Source organism: Aristolochia californica, unplaced genomic scaffold, assembly GCF_029961685.1.
Source record: "Aristolochia californica isolate CCGP_79_NKW_82.1479 unplaced genomic scaffold, dmAriCali1.0.hap1 SCAF_12, whole genome shotgun sequence".
NCBI classification, from domain to species: Eukaryota; Viridiplantae; Streptophyta; class Magnoliopsida; order Piperales; family Aristolochiaceae; genus Aristolochia; species Aristolochia californica.
This window is the reverse complement of record NW_027181793.1, coordinates 24231370-24255955: the sequence shown is the minus strand read 5'-3', so window position 1 is coordinate 24255955 and position 24586 is coordinate 24231370. Positions and strand designations below refer to the sequence as shown.

Sequence of the window (24586 nt, the reverse complement as noted above, 5' to 3'; positions counted from 1 at the left end):
TTCTGTAAGTGATTTCATTTTTTTTTTCCTCCTTTTTATTCTTTTTCCCAGTGATTTTAGGCTCGAATTATTGATTCACCCAGAAGACTCATGCAATAAACTCGTGTCTTAAAATACAAAGTACTCAATAGACTAGATATTTAGAATCTCTATAAATACCTGTCTCCTCATCAATAAAAATTAAAAATTACGACAAATATTATTATAGTTCCTACATGTTTTGCTGGATGATATGGTCCCAAGAGGCCAACAAGGAAGACAGTGAGTGACCTCGTCAAAGTTGAATGTTATGCAAAAATGTCAAATTGCAAGAGATTTAATAATGTTTATAATGGTTTGAAAGAGTAAAGCTGCCTGCTGTGGTTTTTGATTCTTCTGCTTCAGTCCTGCTTCAACCTAAATGCGAGTGATTAAAGCTCGTTTCGATTTCGTTTTCAATTTCCCTAGAAGTACCCCATTCTGCTGCATCCTGCCCACCAATTACTGCCATTTCTGCCACCCTTACCCATTCTGCGGTTGATATCTGAACCCTCGGCCCTCGGGTATGGCGAAGCTCCCCATTATGACATTTCTTTACAAGAAGTTCAAACGTCTGTTCAACGTTTCGTACTGTAGTATCGATTTCGCATTAAACAGGGTGTAATTCTAGTTTAAACTTTCTCCCAAGCCTCGACTCGAATCTGGACATATTACACTATCATAAATGAATTACAAGGGAAACCCTCTTTGTTTTATATTGACAGCGTGGTTGCAAGTGATTAACAAGAGATATCCATACAATCTAAAAAGACAAGGCGAAGAAATAAGATTTGAGATCAGTAACAGCGGAGAGGCGAGGGGGGCAAAAAAGGCTGCTTTTCATCTATAGAATGAACATAAACACTCGGCGCCGCATTCTCTTTGATCGTTGTGAATAATGAACGCGTGAAACAGGCAATATCACTCACCTATTTCTCTCTCAACTTTCAGAAAAAAAAATAAAAAGCAAAATTTTTGCCTCAAACTTCCCAATGATTTCTTGAAGTTACATCATGACTGCCAGAACACGCTCGGGTCGTTACTATACAAAGAGCGGTCTTGGATTTCTAGATTAGCCACATGCCAATCAATGAGATGTGCCTGTATACATTTACAAACCACTAAAGCGGTCGGAAACAACCACCATCCACTTTCATCCCTGCAAACACAGCCAAAATTTAAAAGGGGTTAACACAAGGCAGTTTAACAACTCAACCAGAAGTCACTACTGCCGGATAGTGATTTGGTTGTTTATTTTCTAACCATCCGTATGCAGTATTGCTATCTGGTAGGGTGACAAGGAAATCCTTCATAACAGCAATTGCAGATAGAAGAAATCAATCTAAGAGTGTAAAACACTATCAGCAATATGAAGACAATCATTTGCTTACATGCTAAAACTCCATGGCTGAAAGCTCGGGTGTTTTCTACTAGATTGGGTTTTGTAAAGAACTAATCCACATATGAAGGCCACCACCTGTTAAAAATAAAATGTAAAATATCTTGAAGAAATTCTAGCCATGACTGAAATAATAGACGTGTCTAATAAATTTATAGTATTTGACTCGTGCTTCTTCGTAAAAATTCAAAGACATTATAAGCAAATTCGGGAAAATTTTCAAACTAGAAAGAAAAACATGAACAATTGCGCAAATTTTCTAGTGGTCATAATCCATATTTTACCATGTACGTGGTGGATGTACAAGCATGTGACCAAACAAAACAAAAAGCCAACTATATCAACCTCAAGGAGTATGAAAAGGACTGCCCTCAAAAATACATCCACGGATGTCCAAAATTTCTCTGGATCCAAAGGACAGCATTCACGGAATTTGAGCAATCAGATCATTCTATTTTGGGTATCAAAACATGTTACCAACAGGGAAGTAAGACAAAGTTTCAAACATTAGTCCACGCGAAAGGACCACCACTGAGACATGGGATTCAAAAATAACACAATAAAAATTATCTAAGTTGCACATACATCTAACAAAACATACAGTCAAAGCAACAGCTTCTACTTCTAAACATGAGAGAGAGAAGAGTAACTTACAACATTAAGTAAAGATGTAATGTTCCAGAGAGCATATACACGTGCCAGACCTGCTGATCTCCTCGGCCCATGGCTGAATAGAGCATTGATTCCAGCAGGAAAGGGTAAAACTATGCCCAATGGAAGGATAAACAAAACTAAAATGAAGCTCCCAAGTGACATAGAATACAAAAGGAGCAGAGTAAGCATTGCTAAGGTAATGTCTCCTAAAAGAAGTATTGAGATGAACAAACCAACAAGATCCTGTAATAAAAAATAATGGAGAAATCTGTGAGATCATCAAAAAAATACTTTTGAATAAACAATGCAACATATTGTAGAAACATGTAAAGTTACCTGGTGGCCTCCAGGTTTAGTATTGTGCACTAAGAATGATAATGGGTAAAATATATCTTTCTTTTCCTCAAGCACATGCACGCTGTACATATCTAAAATCCCTTCACATTTCTTTTTAAGCAATGGTACATTTTCATCACTCGACTGATCCCTTGGACTACCTCTCTGGTTACCATAAAGACTGCAGAGTACATGTGAATATCAGTTAAAACTGAGATGCATAAATACGTTTTCGCAGTAGAATTAGAACACAAGCTCCCTAAAATACTAATTTATCAGATATTTGGATGAAAAATACCTGGATGCTTGCTCAATTCTTGGCGTTTCAGTGACATTGTCAACTGGTGGAGAGACTGACTCTTCTTCAATGGCATATACAACTAGTCCAAATTGGTAATAGCCACACCTTGTCTCCTGAAAGTATGCAAGATCAACCCATACCCCATGCATGCTCAAAGCAGGATTTGCATGAGTCTCAAGCCAACTGAAGACCAACTGAAATGTTGCTTTCAGGTTACCACAGTGAACCAAACGCAACTGCGCATTCAAACCAGCCACTAGCCGGTACCATATAGTTGGTGGAACTGCCTGCAAGAAAGTCAAAAAGTATCTATACAATCAACAGTCCCTTAGCGTAAGGTACAGATATTGAAAACTGGCAACTGAGAGTGTTCACTAACAACCAGAAGAACAGAACCTAATCAAAGACCCACGACTTTGCAGGAGAGAGACAAGCTACAGATGAAAGCAAAAGCAAAAGTCTTCTGATTAGTAAATGACAAACAAACCTGACCCATGAGACTCGTAAGAACATTGTCACTATGAAGAGAGAAAGGAACCATATAGCTTCCATTTCCTCCAAATATCAATTGCAATGGGAATCTTTGATGAAGACGAGGTGGAAGATCTGGTCTCTTTTCATCTCCACCAAGGAAGAAATCCACATATGCCAACATCAAATCAGGGGTAGCAGCCACCTGCAGAAATGAACCGACAAATGACTCAAATGCTAAAACCAAAAAATATTTCAAAATGTTGTTGCTAAAGTTTAAAATGATATGACGACTAGAATTATGGATTCTGAATGATAAGCTGCCTCGGCACATGGAACTAAATTACATGCTAGAAATCCGTAAGGTAAGCATTTTGTGAAGTCCAGTGAAGAACCTTAAGGCCTTCATAGAGAGCACGAGATCGGCAGGAACGTAAGCATGAGTGATCATATTCTGATCGAACAAATTCACGAAGTCTTTGCAGCTTCTTCCTCCTACGCCATTGCTGCCATGTCCAGGCAACAGGATAAGCAAGAATTGAAAGAATGCTATAAACCGATCCTTCCCACCATTGATAAGTAGCCAATGCATTAATGTCATCAACAAATCTGATAAATGCATCCTCATATCTGTCAATAAGAATGAAGAAGTTAGAATGTTGTGACAATTTTTGAAGTCAAAACAATAATTAATAAGGAACAATGAAGTGTATCAGTTACACTATCTCCGTTATTTGGTTGGGAGGAGAGTGAGGAAGATGCCAAGGTTGACTAAAAGTATTTTGACCCATAAAATACATCCGATGCACATGACTTTGAGATTCCTCAGCCCTATTAGTTTCCAACACCTGATACATAAAATGATAAGAAAATTCTAAGTTTGCTAAAGATCAGGGAGGCAAGGAAAAGATTAAAAATGCATGCCAGTGTTATTTATCAGCAACTTAACCACAAGCCATGCATAAACAACGCACACCTCATTCAGAGACTCCAAAAATGGGAAGGAGTGGTCAATTTGGGAACCATGTTGAGTTGGAGCAGGACCAGGCAATTCATCAGTACCAACAAACTTCATACGTGCAACGCTTAGCACCAGAGCTAATAGAACCAGAAGTCCCGAAAGAAGGAGACCGAATAACCAAGGCCCACCGAATGTGTATATCAACTCCTCAAGAGCAGTATAGCAGTTGGGCATGTGATACCTCTCCGATATGCATTTGTAAGGACAAGGAGTTTCAGAAACGCCACCTGTAAAAATGGGAGATTTTCTCAGGAAGATTTTTATTTTATTTATTTATTTTGAAAAGGTTCTCAGGAGGGAGCTGAACATAAAACTGATGATAAGATCATGACACTTCTATTAAATATTTGGTATATGACACTGCTACAGATAAATTTGGAGTGGGGGAGATGGGCTCATAGAGAGACAGAGACAGAGAGAGACAGAGAGGCAGAGAGCATTTCTCATGAACATACCTCGAATATATTTGTACTGTGCACGATGTGGAAGCTCATTTGGTGGACAAAGATGACAAAGTGATCTATCACTACCACTCAAGTTTTTGAAAGTTCCAGCGGGACATTCCTGCACAACATACTTCAGTAATTAGTATTTAGGGGAGAGACAATTATGTAAGACAATGTGCTGGTACATGTTAGCATATTCTCCTTTAACACCTTTTTAACCCATAAATTTTGTGAAGTTCATGTCCTGGAGTGCAGTTAGTTTCTGTCTACCCGTGATTTCAATGCATGTATGCATTCACACTTAGAACAACACCAGAACTCAAAGATCACCTGGCAAAAGATTCCATAAAGCCCCTTTGGACATTCCTTCCCAGTAATAGTTCCATTGTCTCCTGCACAACCTTGATTTCTACCAATTCCACCCCTGTGAAAACCACAAAATCAATAACTCAATGCATGACAAAGTATGAACATTCATTGAGAAATAAGGGAACTTTAGAAACATGAAACAATATCAATTAATGAGAATTTAGATCCATACTCTGTATGCATTCTTCCTTTGATGCTTGCTATGGGAAGATATTCATCCCCAGTGGGAATGTCAGACCAATGAAAATGAATCCTACCACCACCCCCACCTCCTCCACCAATGTGACTGCCATGCCCACCAACACTTGAGAGAACAGAGTTATCACCTAGCGATAATCCATGCAGAAAAAGTAGAATAGTCCCACCAGATCCTCCACCAGGGCCTGCATTTGAACTGATCCCAGTTTCTCCAAAACTTTCACCATCCGCCTCAAGCAAACCATGAACAGACAAGCTTGTAACAGAGTGTTCCAGTGAACCCATCACTGCCATAAGAGAAAGGCACAATTTTTTTTAAAAAATATCAAGCATAAATTTTTTAGATTTTTCTGTCCACAATAAATGAAGATAAAATGTATTCCTGCGGGATAAAATTTATAAGCTACCTATGATGCCTCCACCCGCTGTGGATCCAGACAATGTATTATTCCCACTGCCACTACCAAGCTCACAAGGCAACTCAGCATTTCCATATGCAACACCCCCTTTGATGAAACTGCCATTAAAATACCCATCTCCACCCTTTCCACCATGCCCACCTCCACCACTAATTCCATTGTTTAAAACCTTTCCCCTACCGACCCCCCCTCTGCAACCTGTAGACAGTCTACTCAGTTTGAATCCAAAAAAATATTATGCATTACCAACCAGAGAATCATTATTGTCCAATTGTTTATGTAAGAAAATAAAGGGCTCTTTTCCTACTCTCAAAGAAAAGAAACTAAAACCATACCCCGTCCTGATGCACTTATTCCTCCAGAAGAGTCAACAACAACCGTTCTTGCCCTGTGGAAATTAATAACACTTCCTTTAATTAGGCCTGCAACAGTGATGTCTTCAACTCGACAGATCTGCAAAAATACAGACAGTCAAAGATTGGCTAAAGAGAGAAGGTAATGGGCCCGTATTGAGAAGGGAAAAAAAAAAAAAGTAGCCTAAGGCTTCGAGATGAATTAAACAAGAAATAACCACCTGCAATGTGAAAGCCAGTGATGAATTCACATTACAGTCTTCTGGGGGATGAAGTAATTCTGCAGGGCAATCCTGGTGGTTACAATAGAGCCTTGGTGTCCTGCAAGGGATGTAATACTAAGGCCTTTATATTCTATAACGAAAAAATTACATTAACAGAATTAACAGAAGAGAGAACTAGTTTAATGTTTGAAACCTGTTATCCAACTAAAAAACGTACATGTACTCCGCAGTTGCATTTTCTAAGGGAGCACGTAAAACAGAACCGGGACCAACCTAGAAAAGAAACAGAAAAGGAACCCATAAGCAACTGAAACACACAAAAAATGTTGAGACAAGAAAAAAAAAACATGCAAATTTGAGTGCAATTATAACTCCAATTATCCCCAACTAGAAAAAGAAAAATTGGTGAGATGTAACAGCCTGATGATATTTTGTCCAATGACAAACTGACAAGTCTTATTCTTAATTTTTGGTATGCATTGACACTTCAAAATGGTTTTTTTCTTATGACCCATGTTACCAAGATATTCCAAAACAAGAGCCCCATCACCACTACATGGCTATCCAACAAGAACAACAAAATTTACATCTAATACGATAAAAATAATTAGTTCAGAATTGAACTAGGTAGACTATTTCTTGAATGAACTGAACTAAAATGTAGTACTTAGAGCATACTTGAATACTGTAAAAGAGTGACAAGATTAAACGTTGAGCTTCTATCAGATCTCCTGGTCCCGACAAATTTAGCAGGCCTTGTCCATGAACTCCTAAATTAGAGTTAGAATGTATAGCAGATGATTCCTGAAACAGAATATGAGACAGATAATAAAAAAATTATACAATGGACATCAATGACAAAAGAAATGGAGGTAAAGAGCTCCACACAGAAAATACCCTGAGAACCACATAATTGCTGGCCTCAAGCAAGGATGTTGCAACAATAGAATCACCACCTCCATCTATGAGCATTTTTGAATTCCACATCAAGAGCACTTTTACAGACATACGCAAAGCCCCGTATACCTAGACTTAATTGATTAAAATTAGTGAGAGAACACCAGAGCAATAGCCCAATCAAACAAAAAGACAAATAAGCCTCAAGCATATCCAGAAAATTTGTATGGTTAGAGCTGAGCTAAAATTGCAGTAATTTCTGTAATATGATGTAAGTAAATGCACCATAAATATTTACAAGAACTTTACCGTATATTTATTAATAACATTTTTTTTAAATGTATTCATTCCTTATATTTAAGGCATCCATTTTGTGTATTTAACTAATAATATCAATCCACACCTAGCCACAGCGCAAGTCAAAAGTTTTTCTTGACAAGTCTAAGCCATTGTACTCTTCTGGATTTAAGTATACATCCATTATAATAAAAACCAGACACGTCTAGCAAACAGGAAGGCTAAACAACATGTATGGATTCCTACGCAGAAAAATATGAGAAAACAAATATACAATTTGATCCATGATTTCCAGTCCTTCCAATGGTCACAGCTGTTACTTGATTAATGCAATTTGAAGACACATTCATTCCAGACTGGGATCAACAGAAAGCAGAATCTTCAACAATTTAAGTTCATGAACCAGTCCTTTTTTAAACAACCATGATAGCTATCAAATGACTTAAACAGAGCTACAATTTTGCTTTTTAAATTATTTTTTATTTTAGAGCAGTCTTTTTCATAGGTTTACAAAATATTCTAAGAATATTGTAAATTCATCATAACAAAGTAATCATGACACTGTTTGTTTGAATAAATATGTTTTGATAAAGGGGGACCTTTTATTGAGAGACAGGAAAAGAAAGGAATACAGGCCCAAGATGAATTTACGGATGGCAGTAGCACTCACAATAAGACATTGATAGGGAGCATCATCTCAAGCTAATAAATCAGTATTAGAGCTTGCTGAGCAGGAATGGAATGTGCACCCATGAAGCAGACACTGTTATAAGGAGGGAGGAACCCAAAGGGTTGAAAAGTAACAAAATAAAATAAAACTAAATTAGTGAGTATCATCTAGCTGAATTCAATCAATTGTTAGCACAAATTGCACTAAGTTAACTTCTATGCGTTGTTTTGGTTAGAAAATGAGCCACATTTGTTGTTAATAAAATGAAGCTTGTGATACTCCCAATACATCCTCTGAGGGCCATCTTAAATCAAACTTCACTTCAGAACAATGAAGGAAGAGATATTCTAAGCTTATGCTAGGTCTATGGGATTCTTACATTTAAATGGCCAATCACTTCAGTTCACCCTCGCGCAGCCTAGTACTGACTGCTACCTCATTCATTTATGAGGGGAAGTACCAACTTGACAAAGCCTTGTCGTTCTTTCACTTTTTTATTAACAGAGAAAAAAAAAAGTGAAGTTGACATACTCAAACAAGAGCGGATGATTGACAATCAACAGGAAATATTTGAATTTTTTTCAAAGACAAGCAAACACAATCATTTGATACAAATTGAAGGCCCAAAAACAAATGTTTTGGGCCATAAGAATTCAAAGTAGGAAACCTAATTACATCATCCCCTTGCCTGAATAATTTCCATTCGTCGTAAAAAAAAATCACCCCCAGGAAAAGAAAAAGAGCCTTAATAGAAATGTGTAACAGGCCAAGTAATGTGAAACCTACCTTGATAATTGAATCGCTCATAAGAAGCTCTTCAGCCATAAGTTCAAACTCTGAAAAAGGATAATGTGCAAGACCAAATGTCAAAATTCCACCACAAAGTAGACTAAGTTGTCCTTGTACCTTCAAAACACAAATAAGAGATAAGAGAATCAATACAACAGGTTCTTTTTCTTTTCTTTTTTATTTTTTGTTTATTTTGGGAAGATAGAGCATTGATACATCAATCAAGTGAGAATAAGAAAGAAATTTTGTCCTCAAACCATTAAATATTTCACCATATTAAGTTGTAAAGCATCACTAAACATTTACCATGTAGCTTGACATGCAATACTACCAAGTGAAAAAACCACAAAAAGGATCTTCATTTCAGACTGAAATAAGTTTCTACATTTTTTTTTTACTAACCTGCACACGGCTCCATAGAAGAGGAACAACAACTTTGGCATGGTTTCTGACATAAACATTTGTCCACAGTGGCTGATTTGGGAATTCTAAAAGAACTGTGTCAGTCTCTGTTGACATGTTATGATTGCTTACAATAAGGCTTCGCAGGACTGAGTCAAAAAGGGTCCCAGCAGCACCAGAATTTTTTTGGCATCCAAAGCTCCTACCTCCTGCAAACAAAATTGAGTGATAATGGTTAATATGGAAGAGATCAATGGTAATCAGTGGCATGATGATCATGGGGGCAAATTAACAAGTCAAGAGGAAAACCTATCAGGGAACTACACTTTTTTTGAAATGAAGGGAACTACACACTTGCCTGATTGTATCCACAGAAAATGTAATACTTTATTCCACTTAATAAAATGATGATGAGATGAACATAGCTCAAATTAGATAAGACAGAAACATGCACAAATCATAACCATTAAGAAATTGGTGAAATTAGCAAGCAGATACAAGTACAAGCTTCAGTGGATATAATGAAGAATAAATAATAAAAAATTATGAAGAAGCCTCTGAAAGAAACAAAAGCATACAAAGGTATTACAAGAATACTGATGATAATAATAATAATAATAATACTTATAATACTTATAATATTAATAATAACAACAACAACAATAAAAATAACAATACCAACAATAATCCAGTGAAAAAATGGCAAACAGCTGTAGGTTTATGCAAAAGAACAACTAATTTAACTTTACCATGAACCATGATTTTTGGATCATCATGCCTGCTGAATATGTCTATAGCGACTCTTCCACCACCACCTCCTGCCAATCCATCACCCCCTGAGGCACTGATCTTACCACTACCCTTCCTGCTCTTAAAAGATAAGGAAAATAGAACATAAAACTTTGTTAGTGAGCTGAAATAGAAAAAGATTTTAAAGTGTTGAAGTACTAGGGATACAAATGAACGGCATCCCACTTCCAATAAATGAAATGGCCTATTTTTGCTACAATGATGTACTTTTTTTTTCTGGTCTTATATATTTGCCCATAAACTCGATCAAATGATCACAATGCCCAAAAGATCTAAACTGAGCCATTTTCAACTATAATGTGCAAACTATTGAAGGTTTAAGACCTTCTAGACTGGCGTAAGCAACTTTAAATGACTCACTCAATACAACCAAACAAAGGCAGACAACAATGTCAATATAAGCTTCCTTTCAGTTCAAATCCCCTAATGACAATACAAGAAATCTGCCCAAACCTGAAGGACAAAAAATGATCCAAGAAACCAGGAAGAACTCCTAGATTTTTTTATTTTTTATTTTTTGAAAAAGGAACTCTTCGATCATTTGAGAGAACAAATAGCTCATTTCCTTGAAAAAATTGCATGCCATTAAAATCATGAATACAGTGAGCCAAAAAAAATTAATCGTCAATATAAGTTTAAAAAAATGGACTACATCTGATAGTAATTTCTGGGTGATCCAATGAAAAATAGATAAATGATAAAAGAAATAATATATAATGTTGAACATCCAGAAGACCCATCCACATCTGTTGGTTGGACAGCCAATGTTGCTGAACCAGCCATCGTCAACTCAACCATTCCGTTTAAGGGCTACAAGCACAAATAATGTTTAAATAAAAGTAGAAAATAAGAAAGTCACCTCAAAGAAGAAACCCTAGCTCTGAAGAACTGTTATAAAATTTCAAATTGAAGAGATGAAATCACTTTCTGAAGTAAGGGCAACAATTAACAATTTATAGATTTTTCCTTCTTTCAGGATTTCCATGTTTCTTCAATCTTTACAGCCTATTCATTTATTCTCTACAACCTCTATATTTCTTCTCTTCAAGCCCTCTACCATTTCAACACTAATAATTTGTCATATCTTTAAAACTTGATGATCTCTAACCATAGCCCTCTCAAACTCCAGCTAAACAATAACCTCGCTAACATTTTCCGCCAAACAATGACCACACAAACTATAATATATTGAGTTTAGATACAACTGCTGTATGAAAGATTTAAATGTCCTTGCAGATTACTTTCTTGAGCTAATGTGTCATATTTGGTCTTCCAGTCAACTCTCTCATTATCTTCACCATAGAGGAAACTACTCCCATTTAATGGTAATTACTTGGAGTATAAGTCACTTAGTGATGCAGTCCACCCACCTAGCCTAAAGTTCAGCAAGTTTGCATGGTTAGAGACACTTTTTAACAGAGTGACAAGGATGGCCATTCAACCCCTACAAACAGGTTTGCAATTGACTGTCAATGCAGCTCAACCAATAAACATGTATGTTTATTTTTTTTAAAGGAAAAAATTACCAAAAAATATGATTCCAAATGACGGTGCACTCATTCCTTACGAGGTATAATAAATTCAACAGACCCTTTTTTAACCAAACCAAATGAGCCCCAAAGTGTTATTGTTAGATAGTGTCAAGATATGCTTCCAATGTTGCTATCACTATGACCTCAGGAATAAAACAAACCCACAATTACCATGATGAGCACCTCAATCAATCAATAGCTTGTTGATTGGACCTTAGGTAAAATGTCCATAATGAGGATTTTTTACTACGAGGTCTTAGCTTTGAGCTTCACCAGCTTATGGGGTATAGTTTCGTGTGTGCAGGTGAGATCAACATAAACAATAATGCAAAAATCAATCAAAATAACACTTCGTTTCACAAATCTTTTCTTTGAGCAAGTTTTGTGATTGGCAACCCAACAGAACATTGACCTCATACAAGGAGAACATGTCATGAGTGTGCTGGAACCCCTCTAGCCCACAAAACTTTCCCTTGTAAATAATGCTTATAACTCTTCAAAGAATGTCAAATGGTAGCCATCATACAATTTTCATAACATCTATTCTGAAGTTTGTCAAAGCGGTATAAGTCTGATGAATAGTGACCCTAGTGTTTATGCTATCCAACGGAGTAAGAGAACTCAGGAAAGAGTAACTAAAGTCCAATCCTCAACTAGAGACGATAGCAAGACAGAATCAAGGCGCACTTTCCTAGTTGCATACAGTTAAATTTCATATTAGATTTCATATTTATTTGTTGGAAGAGGTCAACTTAAAATTAGTAAAGAGTCGAGAGACTACATTCTCAGAGCACGAATATAAATGCTGCCGCCAGATCCACCGCCGCCTTTGAGACCTCCATCACCTCCATCAGCGCTCACAGTGCCATTAATCTCCAGAACATCCTTCACAATAAACGAAATAAGACCCCCGCCCCCGCCGCCATAATCCTCCTCCGGGCTGGTGCTGCCACCTTTGCTCCCATAGCTGGATGGCTTTGTCAGCGACGACCAGGCATAAGCATCTCCACCCCAAACATCTTCCTGGAGCTTCGTCTTATCCTTCAAACAACAGGCTCCACGACCACCATGACCCCCGCCAGCACCATCGACTCCGCTTGGGGTCCCGCTGGTCTGCGATGGCGGGTCCCCGGCCAGGGCGGTAGTGTTAATCGCCGAGCCATCTTGAAAGGTCGCGTTGGTCGCCTCTACAGAAATGAAACCAGCGACCATGGACGAATTCTCCCCGAGGGTGACATCGCCAGACATGTTGACTGTAATCGAACAACCCGGCACCACACATCTCAACAGCACTCCAGGGAGGACATCAAGATTGCCACTCCCTTCGATGTAAATATCTTTATCAAAATCGAGGCTCGTAACCAGCTGGCAGGTGTCGTTGAGGGACCCTATCCCCTCGAGATCATCAACGCATTTGACGGAAGGCAGAGAAGGAGGCGGCGGCGGAAGCGGGGGAGGGGGCGGGTAGTAATCATGGTTGTCAATATCAAAGTCGAGGATAGAGAAGTCGTCGGTGGCAGTGGTGAGGGGAAGGACGGCGAAGAAGAGGCCGTCGAGGAGGATGAGAAGAGAGACCGCAGCTGCCATTCATTCACTCAATCATCAGAGAAGAAGCGAAGAGGGCTTCCAATTTGGGGAACTTGCAGTTGCGAGGAGCGAACCGACGACAACAGCCATGCGAACACGGAGAAATATCGCTAATCGAGGGTTAGGATTGAAGGACCTCCCCTCCCTCGGAACAATCTCCGATGACCAAAATCTGCTCCGCCGGGAATCCGTTTCAGATCTTTATTAAAAGTGCCAACCCAGGCAAGCGAGGGAAGGGACGACAAAGCAGGGGTGGGGGGGGGGGGGGGGGAGAAAAACAAAAGGGACGACGAAAAAAATAAAAAGAAAAGAAAAAATTCAAAGAGAAAAAGAAAACAACGTGTAAGGCGTAGAAAGTAGAAACAGAATGTATACTGAAAATAGAGAACGATCTTTAGGGCCCACATCATAAACACCATCTAAACCGTCAATCAATAAAATCCTGACCAGCCCAAGATCATCAGCATAGGGCCCAAAACTATCCACGCTGACCTCTGGGCCCACAGAGGGAAATATCAGTGAACCAGACCAAGAAATTGAACCTAATATACCAATCCTAATCTGACCCCTTTTTTTCCCGCGGCAGACAACAGAAGGTTTTCAGGCGTCTAAGCTTATCCTCGAGTTGCGGTCAGAGTGAATTAGACCCGACCGCCTTTGGCCCGACTCATTCCCAACAACCTTAGAATTTACCAGAAATGATACATATCCACTCTGCAAAGGGAAGCACCGAATATAAGGTCAAGGTGGACCCAGGAAAACTTGTCTGAAAAGCAGCCGATCGTGTAACATCAAAGAAGGCAACACATGGCACGTAGCGGATGTTGGAGGGAACAAAAACATGAAATATTTGGAATACGCTAGTGTTTGCATCGTGGCGGTTCCTGCCAGCCCCGGGCATCACCTCTTTTTCTCCTTTTTCTTGGTGGAGAAATGAGGTCCCGGAAGTCGGTTGGGCTTGGAGGGACGTGCCTTTTACAAAGCACAAGTCGTGGGCACTGCTTGGGAGTCTGCTGGAATATAGAAAAGAGGCGTTTCTTAGTGGATAAGCCTTTGTCGAGATTCGTAACTGGCTCAAAAGGCGAATAAGAAATTGTTTGGTAGTATTTGTTGTTTCGGGGACGTCGTCGCGTTGGGTTCATGTCAACTATCAACTATTTCTTTTGGGACAATTGATCGTGGGTTGCAATAACTGCCGCTGAGCTGAACGGCCCTGATGCATTTCTTGCATTCTTTTTGGAGTTTAGTTCGTCGGTACCTCCAGTCCCGTTTTACTAAGAGTCAGTCAAAGGCACAATGTGTCCCAGAAATATGCGCCACAAATCTAGTAATATTGTCACCAGCATGGCTGCACCTAAAGCATCAATGGTCACTCTGGGTAGGTCCCATGGTGCTTCCGGTTTCTCATCTATCCTGCACATGTTGAAAAAACCGGGAAACTCTAAGAATCTGTTGGAAAACATGGTTTTCAGAATATTATTCAGAAAAAACTAAAACGTATTACATCCAGAGGTGAAGATACGAGTTTAGCGACACTACTGTAACAAACCTGACTCGGATGAATCTTCACAGCAAAACATGGGTTTATTCAAGCACGCTCTCCATGTCTGGTATGACTTTCTTGTGGTTTGGACAGTGAGAATCACTTGAGGTAAGTTTCCACAGCAAAACAAGTGCTTACCAAGTGTTGCATACTTTCCAAAAATTGTAGGAATGTGACACTAAACTTCAGAGATCAGAATCATATTCCAAATATTTTTCCATAAAAGAATGTGCAAAACCAGCCCTTAAAAGAATCTTCTCCAGGGTGGATAGGGCTCCAGTACTTCTTGATTATGAATGAATCCAAGATGCACCAAGGAACCACAATCAAAGGATCAATCCAGTAAACCAGTATCATGCGCAGAGTGAGAGAGAAATAGTATCATTGGATTTGCAAGGATTGGCACTTTTTGACTTAAAAAACCAAAACTGACACCATACCTCAAAAACATTGGAAAGCTGACAAAGAAGTAGATGGCATAGAACAATGACCCTACTGTGCACATTGATGCCTGATCAACAAATTGATAATATGGAAACTGCAAGATCAAATAGTCGTTCTCAGCATTAGTATGTCTCCTAACAGTCTAAAGAAACATCCACAACCATAAGTGTCCTGGTCAAGCAAGCTTTTTACAACTATTAAGCTTTTGGTCTTTTTCTTGCTTAAACTTTTCAGGTGACATCAATTTTGTAAGACAAGGATCAAGAGAAATGTATAGTATAAAGCAGCCATAAAGATATGCAATCCCACTAGAAGCATGACACCCTCTCTCTCTCTCTCTCTCTCTCTCTCTCTCTCTCTCTCTCTCTCTCTCTCTCTCTCATTTGGCTCTGTTTTTTAATAAAATAGGCGAATAGAGGGATCCAATTCTTCAGAGACAGAAGACATTAAACATATAAAATATACCAGACAAGAAATATACAAATTGGATACATACCACGTTAAGAGGAAAGAACAAATAACAACAAAGATAATAATTAGAGCAAACGAATAAAACACATTAGAGGGGGAGGAAGGTCCAGAATCAGGATACAGTTAAACATGAAGTGACTACTTACGTTGGCAATAGCTAAAGTCTCCAAGTATGCAATGAAATAGGAAAGAACAAATATCCAGGCCGCCACAGTTATCCACTGAATTGATCGAGGCAGGCCAGCTATAGAACGGCAAAGTCTAAGAAGTGTCATATTTGATGCAACATAGTAAAATAGAAAACTGACGTGGGTAAGCAGAAAAGTCGTGTGTGGCACCTATACACCATGCAATAAATTTAACTATCATCAGCACATTGCAATATAAATAAATTAAGCATGAAGCATTCTGTCTGATATATTTTAGCCCAAAAAGGAAAAGTGTATCATCTGATAAGTGAAGATTAATGACTCCAGCAACACCAAGTTGAATCATTCATTCCATTTAGATCTTGTGGCTATAATAGGCATGTCACTTTTTATTTATAAATCAGATTATATAACTAACCATTCTATTTAAGTTGTTGGACCTGCCATTTTACCAATAAGGGTTGAAAATACAATGGCACCAGAATGTTGCTAAAATTGATTATGAAGGCTCCAAATACAGGTTGAAGAAGGGCAAAAAAAGCTCAAGTTCATAATATTAGTAATCAAAGTTCAAATCCCTCCATCATCTGCGTGTCATCTGGATGAAACAAAACAACGAGCTCCAGAAGAAATGAAGCTGTGTGTGTCATGCCAGGCAGTTTCAACACATAAAAAAAGATACACTTGGATGTTCATTCACGCCAGGAAGCAGCTCATTTCCATTCAGATTATATATGCTTCCTCAATGCATCAAAGAACCTCCATTTGCATCCACAGTTAGGTCTTTATTTTGATATTCCTCCTCTAAAACTTTTCTAACAGAAACTTTAATAGAAATGTTTAATCCACTTCAGCCCGGAAGATCAGTTTCAATGCAAATACATGTTTTTTATATAAATTTAACAAAACTAAAATCGAGAACCATAACTTGCAGAAATGAATGTGTCTTACATTCATCATCTTTCATGATGGAAAGGTGTAGGAAGCTCCAAGAACCGTGAAGAAATAATGAGTCCAGAAGTAATTCCCAACATAACAAAAGATAATAATCCAGAGACTGACCTGCCACGGTAATTCATTTGTGAGTTAAAAAAAAAAAAAGAGTTAATTAAAACATACAGTCCTGCATAGATGCATCTCAGGCAGTTAGCATTATTTATTTTAATATTCTTAAATTATGGAAAGCATAACATTTTCTATGGGTAAAACCTTCATTTACTAACAAGTACATGTAGCTACTTATATGATAAACTCCCAAAACCATATCCTCCAAGGGTAAACCAGAAAAAAAATGACCTTGAAATCAAGGAACCTAAATAACTTTCAACCTAAAAATGTCCCCCCCTACAATTGGCAAATCATGTAACAAGCAGAAACAGGATAAGAGATCAAACATGTAAAGTAAATAACATTTAAGTATGCCTCACAGTAATAATCAACACTACCAGCATGTCAGAAAGAAAAAGTATCACAATTTCATGTTTAATGTGAAAGAGATCAACAAGAGAAAGACCCACCTTGACCCAATACCGGTCCTTCCAGCTCTTAGAGCTATCTACCTGCAACATATAAAAAATCATGTAAGTATAACAGTAAAAAAAAATTAATGAATAAGAAAAAGTAAAAAAATTAAACAATCTAAAATATAACAATCAAGCATGGTGTGTGAAAAGAAAGAGATCAAGTTTCAGACCTGGTTGTTAGGGCAGGCGTCTACTAACTAAAGGTTTCCTTGATGTCGGACAGCATCATAATACATTCTGATAGGCAGCATCAGTGAAGAAAATAACTTTGGAGTAACTTGGTAGTTACCTCTGCAACTCACAAGATGGTTCTAAAAACAAAGAAAATTAGCATGAACATCTCTCCAATACCATACCAAACATGCTCTATCACATTTATTAGGGAAGGAAAATATGTTTTGCTTCTGAAAAAACAATAGACGATCCAATGGTCCAATAACATAGAACCAGTGCAAGCAGATTGAACAGTTACCTTTGATACAAAAAAAAAAAAAGCAGGTATCAAGAAAGATGGAACAGCTGAAACTAGTCCAAGAAGCAAGTACACCAATTCACTGAAATTCTGCCAATTATCATAATCACAATCATATTAGCCGGTAATTTAACTGACCATCATGAAAAAATGAATGTAACGACAAAAGTCTTTCAGCCAAACCAATGGAGATTGCTAAATTCAAAATAGCACAACAAACAACCAAATGCAGTGTTAGAAAATAATGTGAAGGGTAGTTTAGTAATTTCACACATTTTAAGCCTTGTTTCACTTAAACTATATGTAAGGGTCGGGAGTTGATTTGAACCCTAACCACGAGAGTCTCTCTTACTCTTTTGCACTCTCCTCTTTTTCTCTCTTTCTTTCTCTTTCAACCTTCTTTATTACATTATTTCCTTTTAGTTTAATGTGGTCGGTCATTAGAAGAAGATAAGAAGACTGCCTCCGATGCTTGGCAATGCAAACTAAGACTACATATCAAACAGCAGCAATGAGCACGCAATTAACCAAAAAAACCTATCAAAGAGTAACACGAATTCGTCTCGATTTCAATAAGACAAAGCTCTCCATATGCTGCATTGCAACGGCCACCAGATTCCGCCAAAGAATTTTTTTCTATTTCTAAATACATTTGATAAACATAACAACGGGAATTATTTATTGGAAAATGTAACAACAAGAACTGCGAGCAAAACTTCAGCAACCAAATATCCAAGCATAATCCATTGCCCACGTAACAAAACAAACAAATAGATTAAAGAAAACAGTGAAAATAAAGGAGCACCGCATATAACTTGTAGGGAACAACAATTCCCAGACCGAGTGTGAGTAAAAAACGCGTGTAAAGTAGGAAAAAGAGTTTCTGTTACAAGCTGTTACAAGAATTGCTGCACGCTGTCTTTGCTTCTGCAAATACAACCACGGAGACATCAGTGGATGAAACCTCGAGTTCCACTTCTCCAAGCAAAATTCGAGTTTAAAGAGATCCAAATTCCAAAGCACAGGTGTAAATATTACAGCCCGTTTTCTCGTTCCTATGTATCACCCTTTAAAAATACGTCCACAAAGAAAATCACGCATAGATATTCAGAAATCCTCATCGAGCTTAAACACATGGATGTCTCCATCCCCATTCAGACTGGACATCACCGAGGCCTTCTGATACTCGCCGACCCTCTTCTCGAAGAAGTTCGTCTTCCCCTGCAGGGATATTAGCTCCATCCAATCGAAGGGGTTCGGCACGTTGTAAATCTTGTCGCACCCCAACGCCCTCAGCAACCGATCTGCAACAAACTCGATGTACTGGCCCATTAAGTCCCTGTTCATTCCCACCAAAGCACAGGGCAATGCATCGCAAACAAACTCCCTCTCAATGACCACAGCATCTGCAACGATCTCTTTCACCCTCTCTGCACTAGGCTTCTGCTTCAAGAGGCTATAGAGCAAGCACGCAAAATCGCAGTGCAGGCCTTCGTCTCGGGAGATCAACTCGTTTGAGAAAGTAAGACCCGGCATTAGACCGCGCTTCTTCAGCCAAAAGATGGCACAGAAGCTCCCGGAGAAGAAAATCCCCTCGATGCAGGCGAAAGCAATCAGGCGCTCGGCGAAGGACTCCGCACTATCAATCCATCTAAGGGCCCAATCAGCTTTTTTTCCGACGCAAGGGACAGTATCAATGGCACGAAAGAGTCGGGATTTCTCCATGGGATCTTTGATGTAGGATTCGAGCAATAGACTATACATTTCCGAGTGGATGTTCTCGATTGCGATTTGAAAGCCGTAAAAGGCCCGAGCCTCCGGGACCTGGACCTCCTTCATAAAGCGCCCGGCAAGGTTCTCGAGGACGATGCCATCGGATGCGGCGAAGAAGGCAAGAACGTGCGAAATGAAGTGCCGTTCGTCATTTGTGAGATTCTCCCAGTGACGATTGTCCTGAGAAAGGTCTACCTCCTCGGCCGTCCAGAAAGACGCTTCAGCCTTCTTGTACATCTCCCATACTTGAGGGTACCGTATCGGAAACATACAGAAGCGATCTGGGTTTGAAGCGAGAAGGGGTTCTTCCGGCAGAGCAGGCATATTTTCGGAAAGAAATCGAGACAAGAAATCGGGTTTTCTTCTCGGAAAAGAGGGGAATTGGGGATGAGGCAGAGGGTTTACAGCGAACATTAAATAGGAGAGAGGATGAGCGATGAGCGGGGAAGTTTGAAATTTTCGGACGAGGGAAGGAACGAAAATACCTTGGTAAATTGAGGTGATTGTTGGAGGCTTTTGCGAAAATCCAAAGAAAGCTTGCGGTGGAAGACGCGATCAGAGAGCGACAGCTGGTTGCAGTTCAAATTAGATTTAAAAAATATGAGCGGGGGTAGATAATAGAGGCGGACGGTCTTGGTTTTCTGGTTTAATTTTTACTTGCTCTCGAATTTTTGGCGGGAGCGGATCTTTTGAGCCAAAACGAGATGACCCTGTGTTGGATTGTGCCGTCTACGTGCGTGCGCGGGGTGCGCTCGTGGACACATGTGGATCCAGAGGTCCAGGTGGAGGAGTTTGCGCCAGTGCGTACAAGAGTGCTACGTGTCTAACTTAGGAGCAGGTATTTTGAAAAGTTAAAATTCAAAAATTATTACAAAGTTGAAACTAAAGGTCTGAAATTAAAAATTTATATGGAAAGGGGGATTCAACCTAGTTCCTAGTCCAATTTGGACATCGTCGTCAGACCAAATTTGTATATCTTCCATTTGGCATACACTAAATTTTAATCGAGTTTGACTTTGAGCTTGAGCTCCAACTTATATTTAAAATTTTATATAAAATATAAGTCAAATAAATTTTATATAAAATTATACATAAATCTTACTTAAAATTGGACATAACTTCTACATAGTTATAACTCTCATATCATACATGTGCACCATTCAAAAAAAAAATTGTGAAACTACTATTTGAAGTGTCTGAAATCAAACACTTTCCCAACATCAAAGAACCACAATTTCAGACACTCCAAGCTAGAATAAGAGAATAATAAGGGTTGGGATTTGGACAAATGTAAAAACATAGATTTAATCAACTAGTTTAAGCCAAGGGGGGGTTAGTCAACTGGGTGTTAGTATACACGAGTTTAAAGGCACTGGAAAACAATTTCCAGTGTTAGTGCCCCAAAATAAAAAATATGATGTAAACAAAAGAATGAGTAATTTGTAATAATATACTTAAATAGAACATAAACACTAGATTAACCAAAACAAACATGATTATTACACTAATAAGTAATTTAATGTAGAGTTAAAATATATTAATATACAAACTAATTAAATAAAAATTTATATTAATTAATGATTGCAGTTATTATACATTAATACAATAATTACGTGCTGACAATTAATTGTGCAATGATTAATTATATAATATAAAAAAATAACATAAGCTAATGTAATAAATAAATAAATAAATTTATTAATAACATAAGATATATTTTAACATAAAAAAAGAATAATTAAACAAAAATAATTGACCACTCTTAAATCACTAACTTAATACAGGAATAAAAAATAAATCTAATAAATAAATAAATATATTATTTTACCAATATATTCAAAAAATATTAATTTATTCAATAAGTAATTTTTATTCTGTTTTCTGCGCGCTGGAGGTTGTCTTCAACCTCCCCCTCGTAAGCTATCGTTGTCGGCATTGCTGGCTCACCCCACGCCAGCAAACGCTGCCCTTTCACTGCAAAGGCCCGAGAATGCCATCGTCGCTCGTCGTAGGCCGAGAGGGAAAAGTAAGGGAGAAGAGGGGGAGGCCAATACGGAGAAGAGAGAGGAAGAGTGAGAGAGAGAGAGAGAGAGAGAGAGAGGGAGGGGGAGGCCGAGAGGAGGAGAGCAGTGAGAGGGATGAAAGAGCGGGAGAGGAGAAAAAAAAATCGAGAGCAAGAGACACGTCCCGACCAATGGCTTCAAATGGATGAATCATAAATTTGCGCGGATTCATGATTCCACGATTTAAGTATGAGGTGGCTTCATCCCGATAACCTACATCTTTCAGATGAAACTAATGTTGGTGCATCACTAACGACTTTTTTGAATAACTTAAATAATCGGGATGAACTTCGTCTCCGGATTGATATTGACTAACCCCCCCAATATGAAAATCGTCCTCATAACTGGACAAATTATCCAAAACAATACAACGTGTGCCAGAAAAAAATTTGCCAAAAGGGAATTTTTTGTGACCTTGAATTTTGTCAATAGAAGACAGAAAAAGATAAAGCTTAGAGAACATAAACATAAAGAGAAATCATCGCCTCAATCCAATATCAAAACCGTAATCTATTAATAGAAGATAGTAGAGAAAGGCTAACGCATGAATGAGTTAGAGAATGGGCATTCGTGCTTACCCCTTTTTATCTACGTTTTAATGTTTTCTCTTGTTCTCGCAGTAGTTCCTTGGAACTCTTCTTTTGCCCATCTCGTCTAACACTTACCCTCCTTAAATCGAAGATGAAACTGATAGTGAACGTTGTCCGGGAAAGCTAGGAATATCGATCTTTAACAAGAGTGCTTCGATACCAAACTACCAAACTGCAGTTGCATTGCCAATTCCAGTTTTTTCCATGCCATACCATCTCCATACTTAAAAAGAAATAACATTTCCTCTCGAAAAAGGTAAATAGAGGAAATTCTTTGTATAACTTAAATATTACAAAATTACAAATAAAGATGGACATAGATTACCTTTAACGTCTATTATATTCCATCGGCAACAAAAAAATCTTTGTGAAAACTGGTAGATTGAAGAGGCTAAGGTATAGGGTAAAAACGAGAAGATGTTAGGAGGTTGCGAAGATGGTGATGGCCCTGTTGAAATAATCGACTATCTATTTGTTAGAGAAGACAGGATAAGCCCAGTGAGGAAGAGAACTAACCTTATTTTTTATCTTTGAAGAGTTCCTCGTCGTCCCCAATTCTAAATATAAAGTTGAAGACATAAGTTACCAAATTCATTCTCGAATTCATTAACTGAACCAAGGTTCACTCGAACTCAGCTACTGTAAATCAAATGAACAAAACCCAAATCTTGAATTCGATTCAAGATCGGGTCCAAGCCAAACTCGAACTATTCACAAACCTACTCGGTTCGATGCCACCCCTATTTACAGCCAATAGTTTATTCATCCAACATAATACTGTAAAACTTGGATCCAATCAGCTGATAGGTTAAAAATATTGTTTTTAGGCAAAACCCAATTGTCCAATTCAGTTTAAACCTGCCTATGATCGAGTCGAGCCTGATTTAAATATTTCGAGCCTCGTCTCAAGCCTAAAATTGTTATCGACTTCGAGCCCAAAAATTTTAACCGAGTTTGAGCCCAAAAATTTTAACCGAGTTCGAGCTGAGTTCGAGCTTCAATATACATTTAAAACTTTTCAAAAAATATATATAAAATTATGTATACATTTTACATAAAATCGGGCATAACCTATATATATAATACATGTATAAGATTGGGCATGACCTTTACTTAAAATTGAGCATAATCTATATATATAATACCTGTATAAAATTTGGCATGACCTCTACTTAAAATTGGGTATCATGGTAAGCCAAATGACACCATATCATCTGATACTCCCATGAAATAGGAGATTCTGTTTACCACAGAAGTAGAGGTCATTGAAAATCTTTCTGTACAAGATCATTGAATTATGGCAAGAGAATATTCTCTTCACCACCAGAAGTTTTACCGGAAGAAGAGAGTCGAATTATTGCAGGCTCAAAAGCTGTTCTGGGACTTTCTTCTGTAAAAAGAAATAGTGCATGGCTTCAGAAAGAGTATATACATAGCAGAAAATAAATTTACTTTTCTATTACTCCGACTTGGAGAATAATGAATCCACAAGACTTAAACCTGAGAAAGCTTATTAAAAAATTAGTAAAAAATAAATTTCCGATCACGTTATTTTGGAGAGGACGGTCTCTAAGGTTGATCCGCTGCTGATCTGTGGCGGCACGCGAACTGATCTTCTCCATGCCGCCATGCTTATTTTTCAGTCTCCATTTAGACTTTTGAATCCCATCTCTTCAGTTATCTTGTTTGAATCAATCAACTCTTTTCAGTGCCGTGATGGTCCTTTTTCCAAACAGATCCATTATATAAAGACGAGAAGCAAACGGGACTCTTCATCCCCTGCTCATCTCCTCGCTTCCGCATCTCTTCTTCGTTCCGTTCTCATCCTATAACAAGGGGAAAAAATGGCCGGTAAATCAGTGGCTTGCATGGTGTTCACCCTCCTCATCATCTCCATGGTCTCTTCTTCCATTCCTTCTGAGGCAGCTCGCTCGGTTCAAGGTTACTGATCGTTCTCCTCTGTCTTCCGCTTTTGGACCTATCTGTAGACTTACGACTCCCATTACTAATAATTTCTTCTGTTTTTTGGATATAACTTGTTACAGACGTCAGCTTAACGGAAGCAACTGGGCCCATTTGCCCTGCATGTGTTTGCTGCGACCCTCCCGTCGGAGAGCCCTGCTGTGAATGTTGTACCGATCCAATCGATACAGAAGCCAATCAGCCGTGATTTCGATCTGCAACCATGATTCGTTTCATGTGGCAGTTTGTGGCAAAATAAAGCGGATGTGATCGCTATGTAGCATTAATTGTCTGTTATTTGAAATTGTATATGTGTTATATGTATTTCGGCATTCGAATGAAGGTCTCCGTTCACATGGAACCTTATGTGTTATATGTATTTCTGTATTCGGGTCTCCGTTCA

General features: G+C 38.4%; 2 protein-coding genes and 1 pseudogene across 2 annotated transcripts; all 3 read right to left on the bottom strand.

Annotated features, from left to right (window-relative positions):
* Window positions 1-719: 719 nt before the first annotated feature.
* LOC137946072 (uncharacterized) lies at window positions 720-13419 on the bottom strand. The gene is made up of 22 exons (XM_068792249.1): window positions 12388-13419; window positions 10014-10129; window positions 9265-9473; window positions 8860-8979; window positions 7107-7235; window positions 6888-7013; window positions 6427-6482; window positions 6207-6306; window positions 5968-6085; window positions 5621-5830; window positions 5188-5500; window positions 4977-5070; window positions 4656-4764; window positions 4156-4427; window positions 3900-4027; window positions 3575-3809; window positions 3196-3384; window positions 2706-2995; window positions 2408-2588; window positions 2072-2314; window positions 1410-1495; window positions 720-1177 (listed from the first exon to the last, which is right to left on the bottom strand). Exons 1-22 carry the CDS (start codon window positions 13191-13193, stop codon window positions 1030-1032), a joined length of 4278 nt encoding a protein of 1425 aa, XP_068648350.1. The 5' UTR covers window positions 13194-13419; the 3' UTR covers window positions 720-1029.
* Window positions 13420-14467: 1048 nt separating this feature from the next.
* On the bottom strand, window positions 14468-18896 carry LOC137946747 (cycloeucalenol cycloisomerase-like; annotated as a pseudogene).
* Window positions 18542-19972, bottom strand: LOC137945926 (ribonucleoside-diphosphate reductase small chain). The gene has a single exon (XM_068792027.1). It carries the CDS (start codon window positions 19890-19892, stop codon window positions 18903-18905), a length of 990 nt encoding a protein of 329 aa, XP_068648128.1. The 5' UTR covers window positions 19893-19972; the 3' UTR covers window positions 18542-18902.
* Window positions 19973-24586: the final 4614 nt, after the last annotated feature.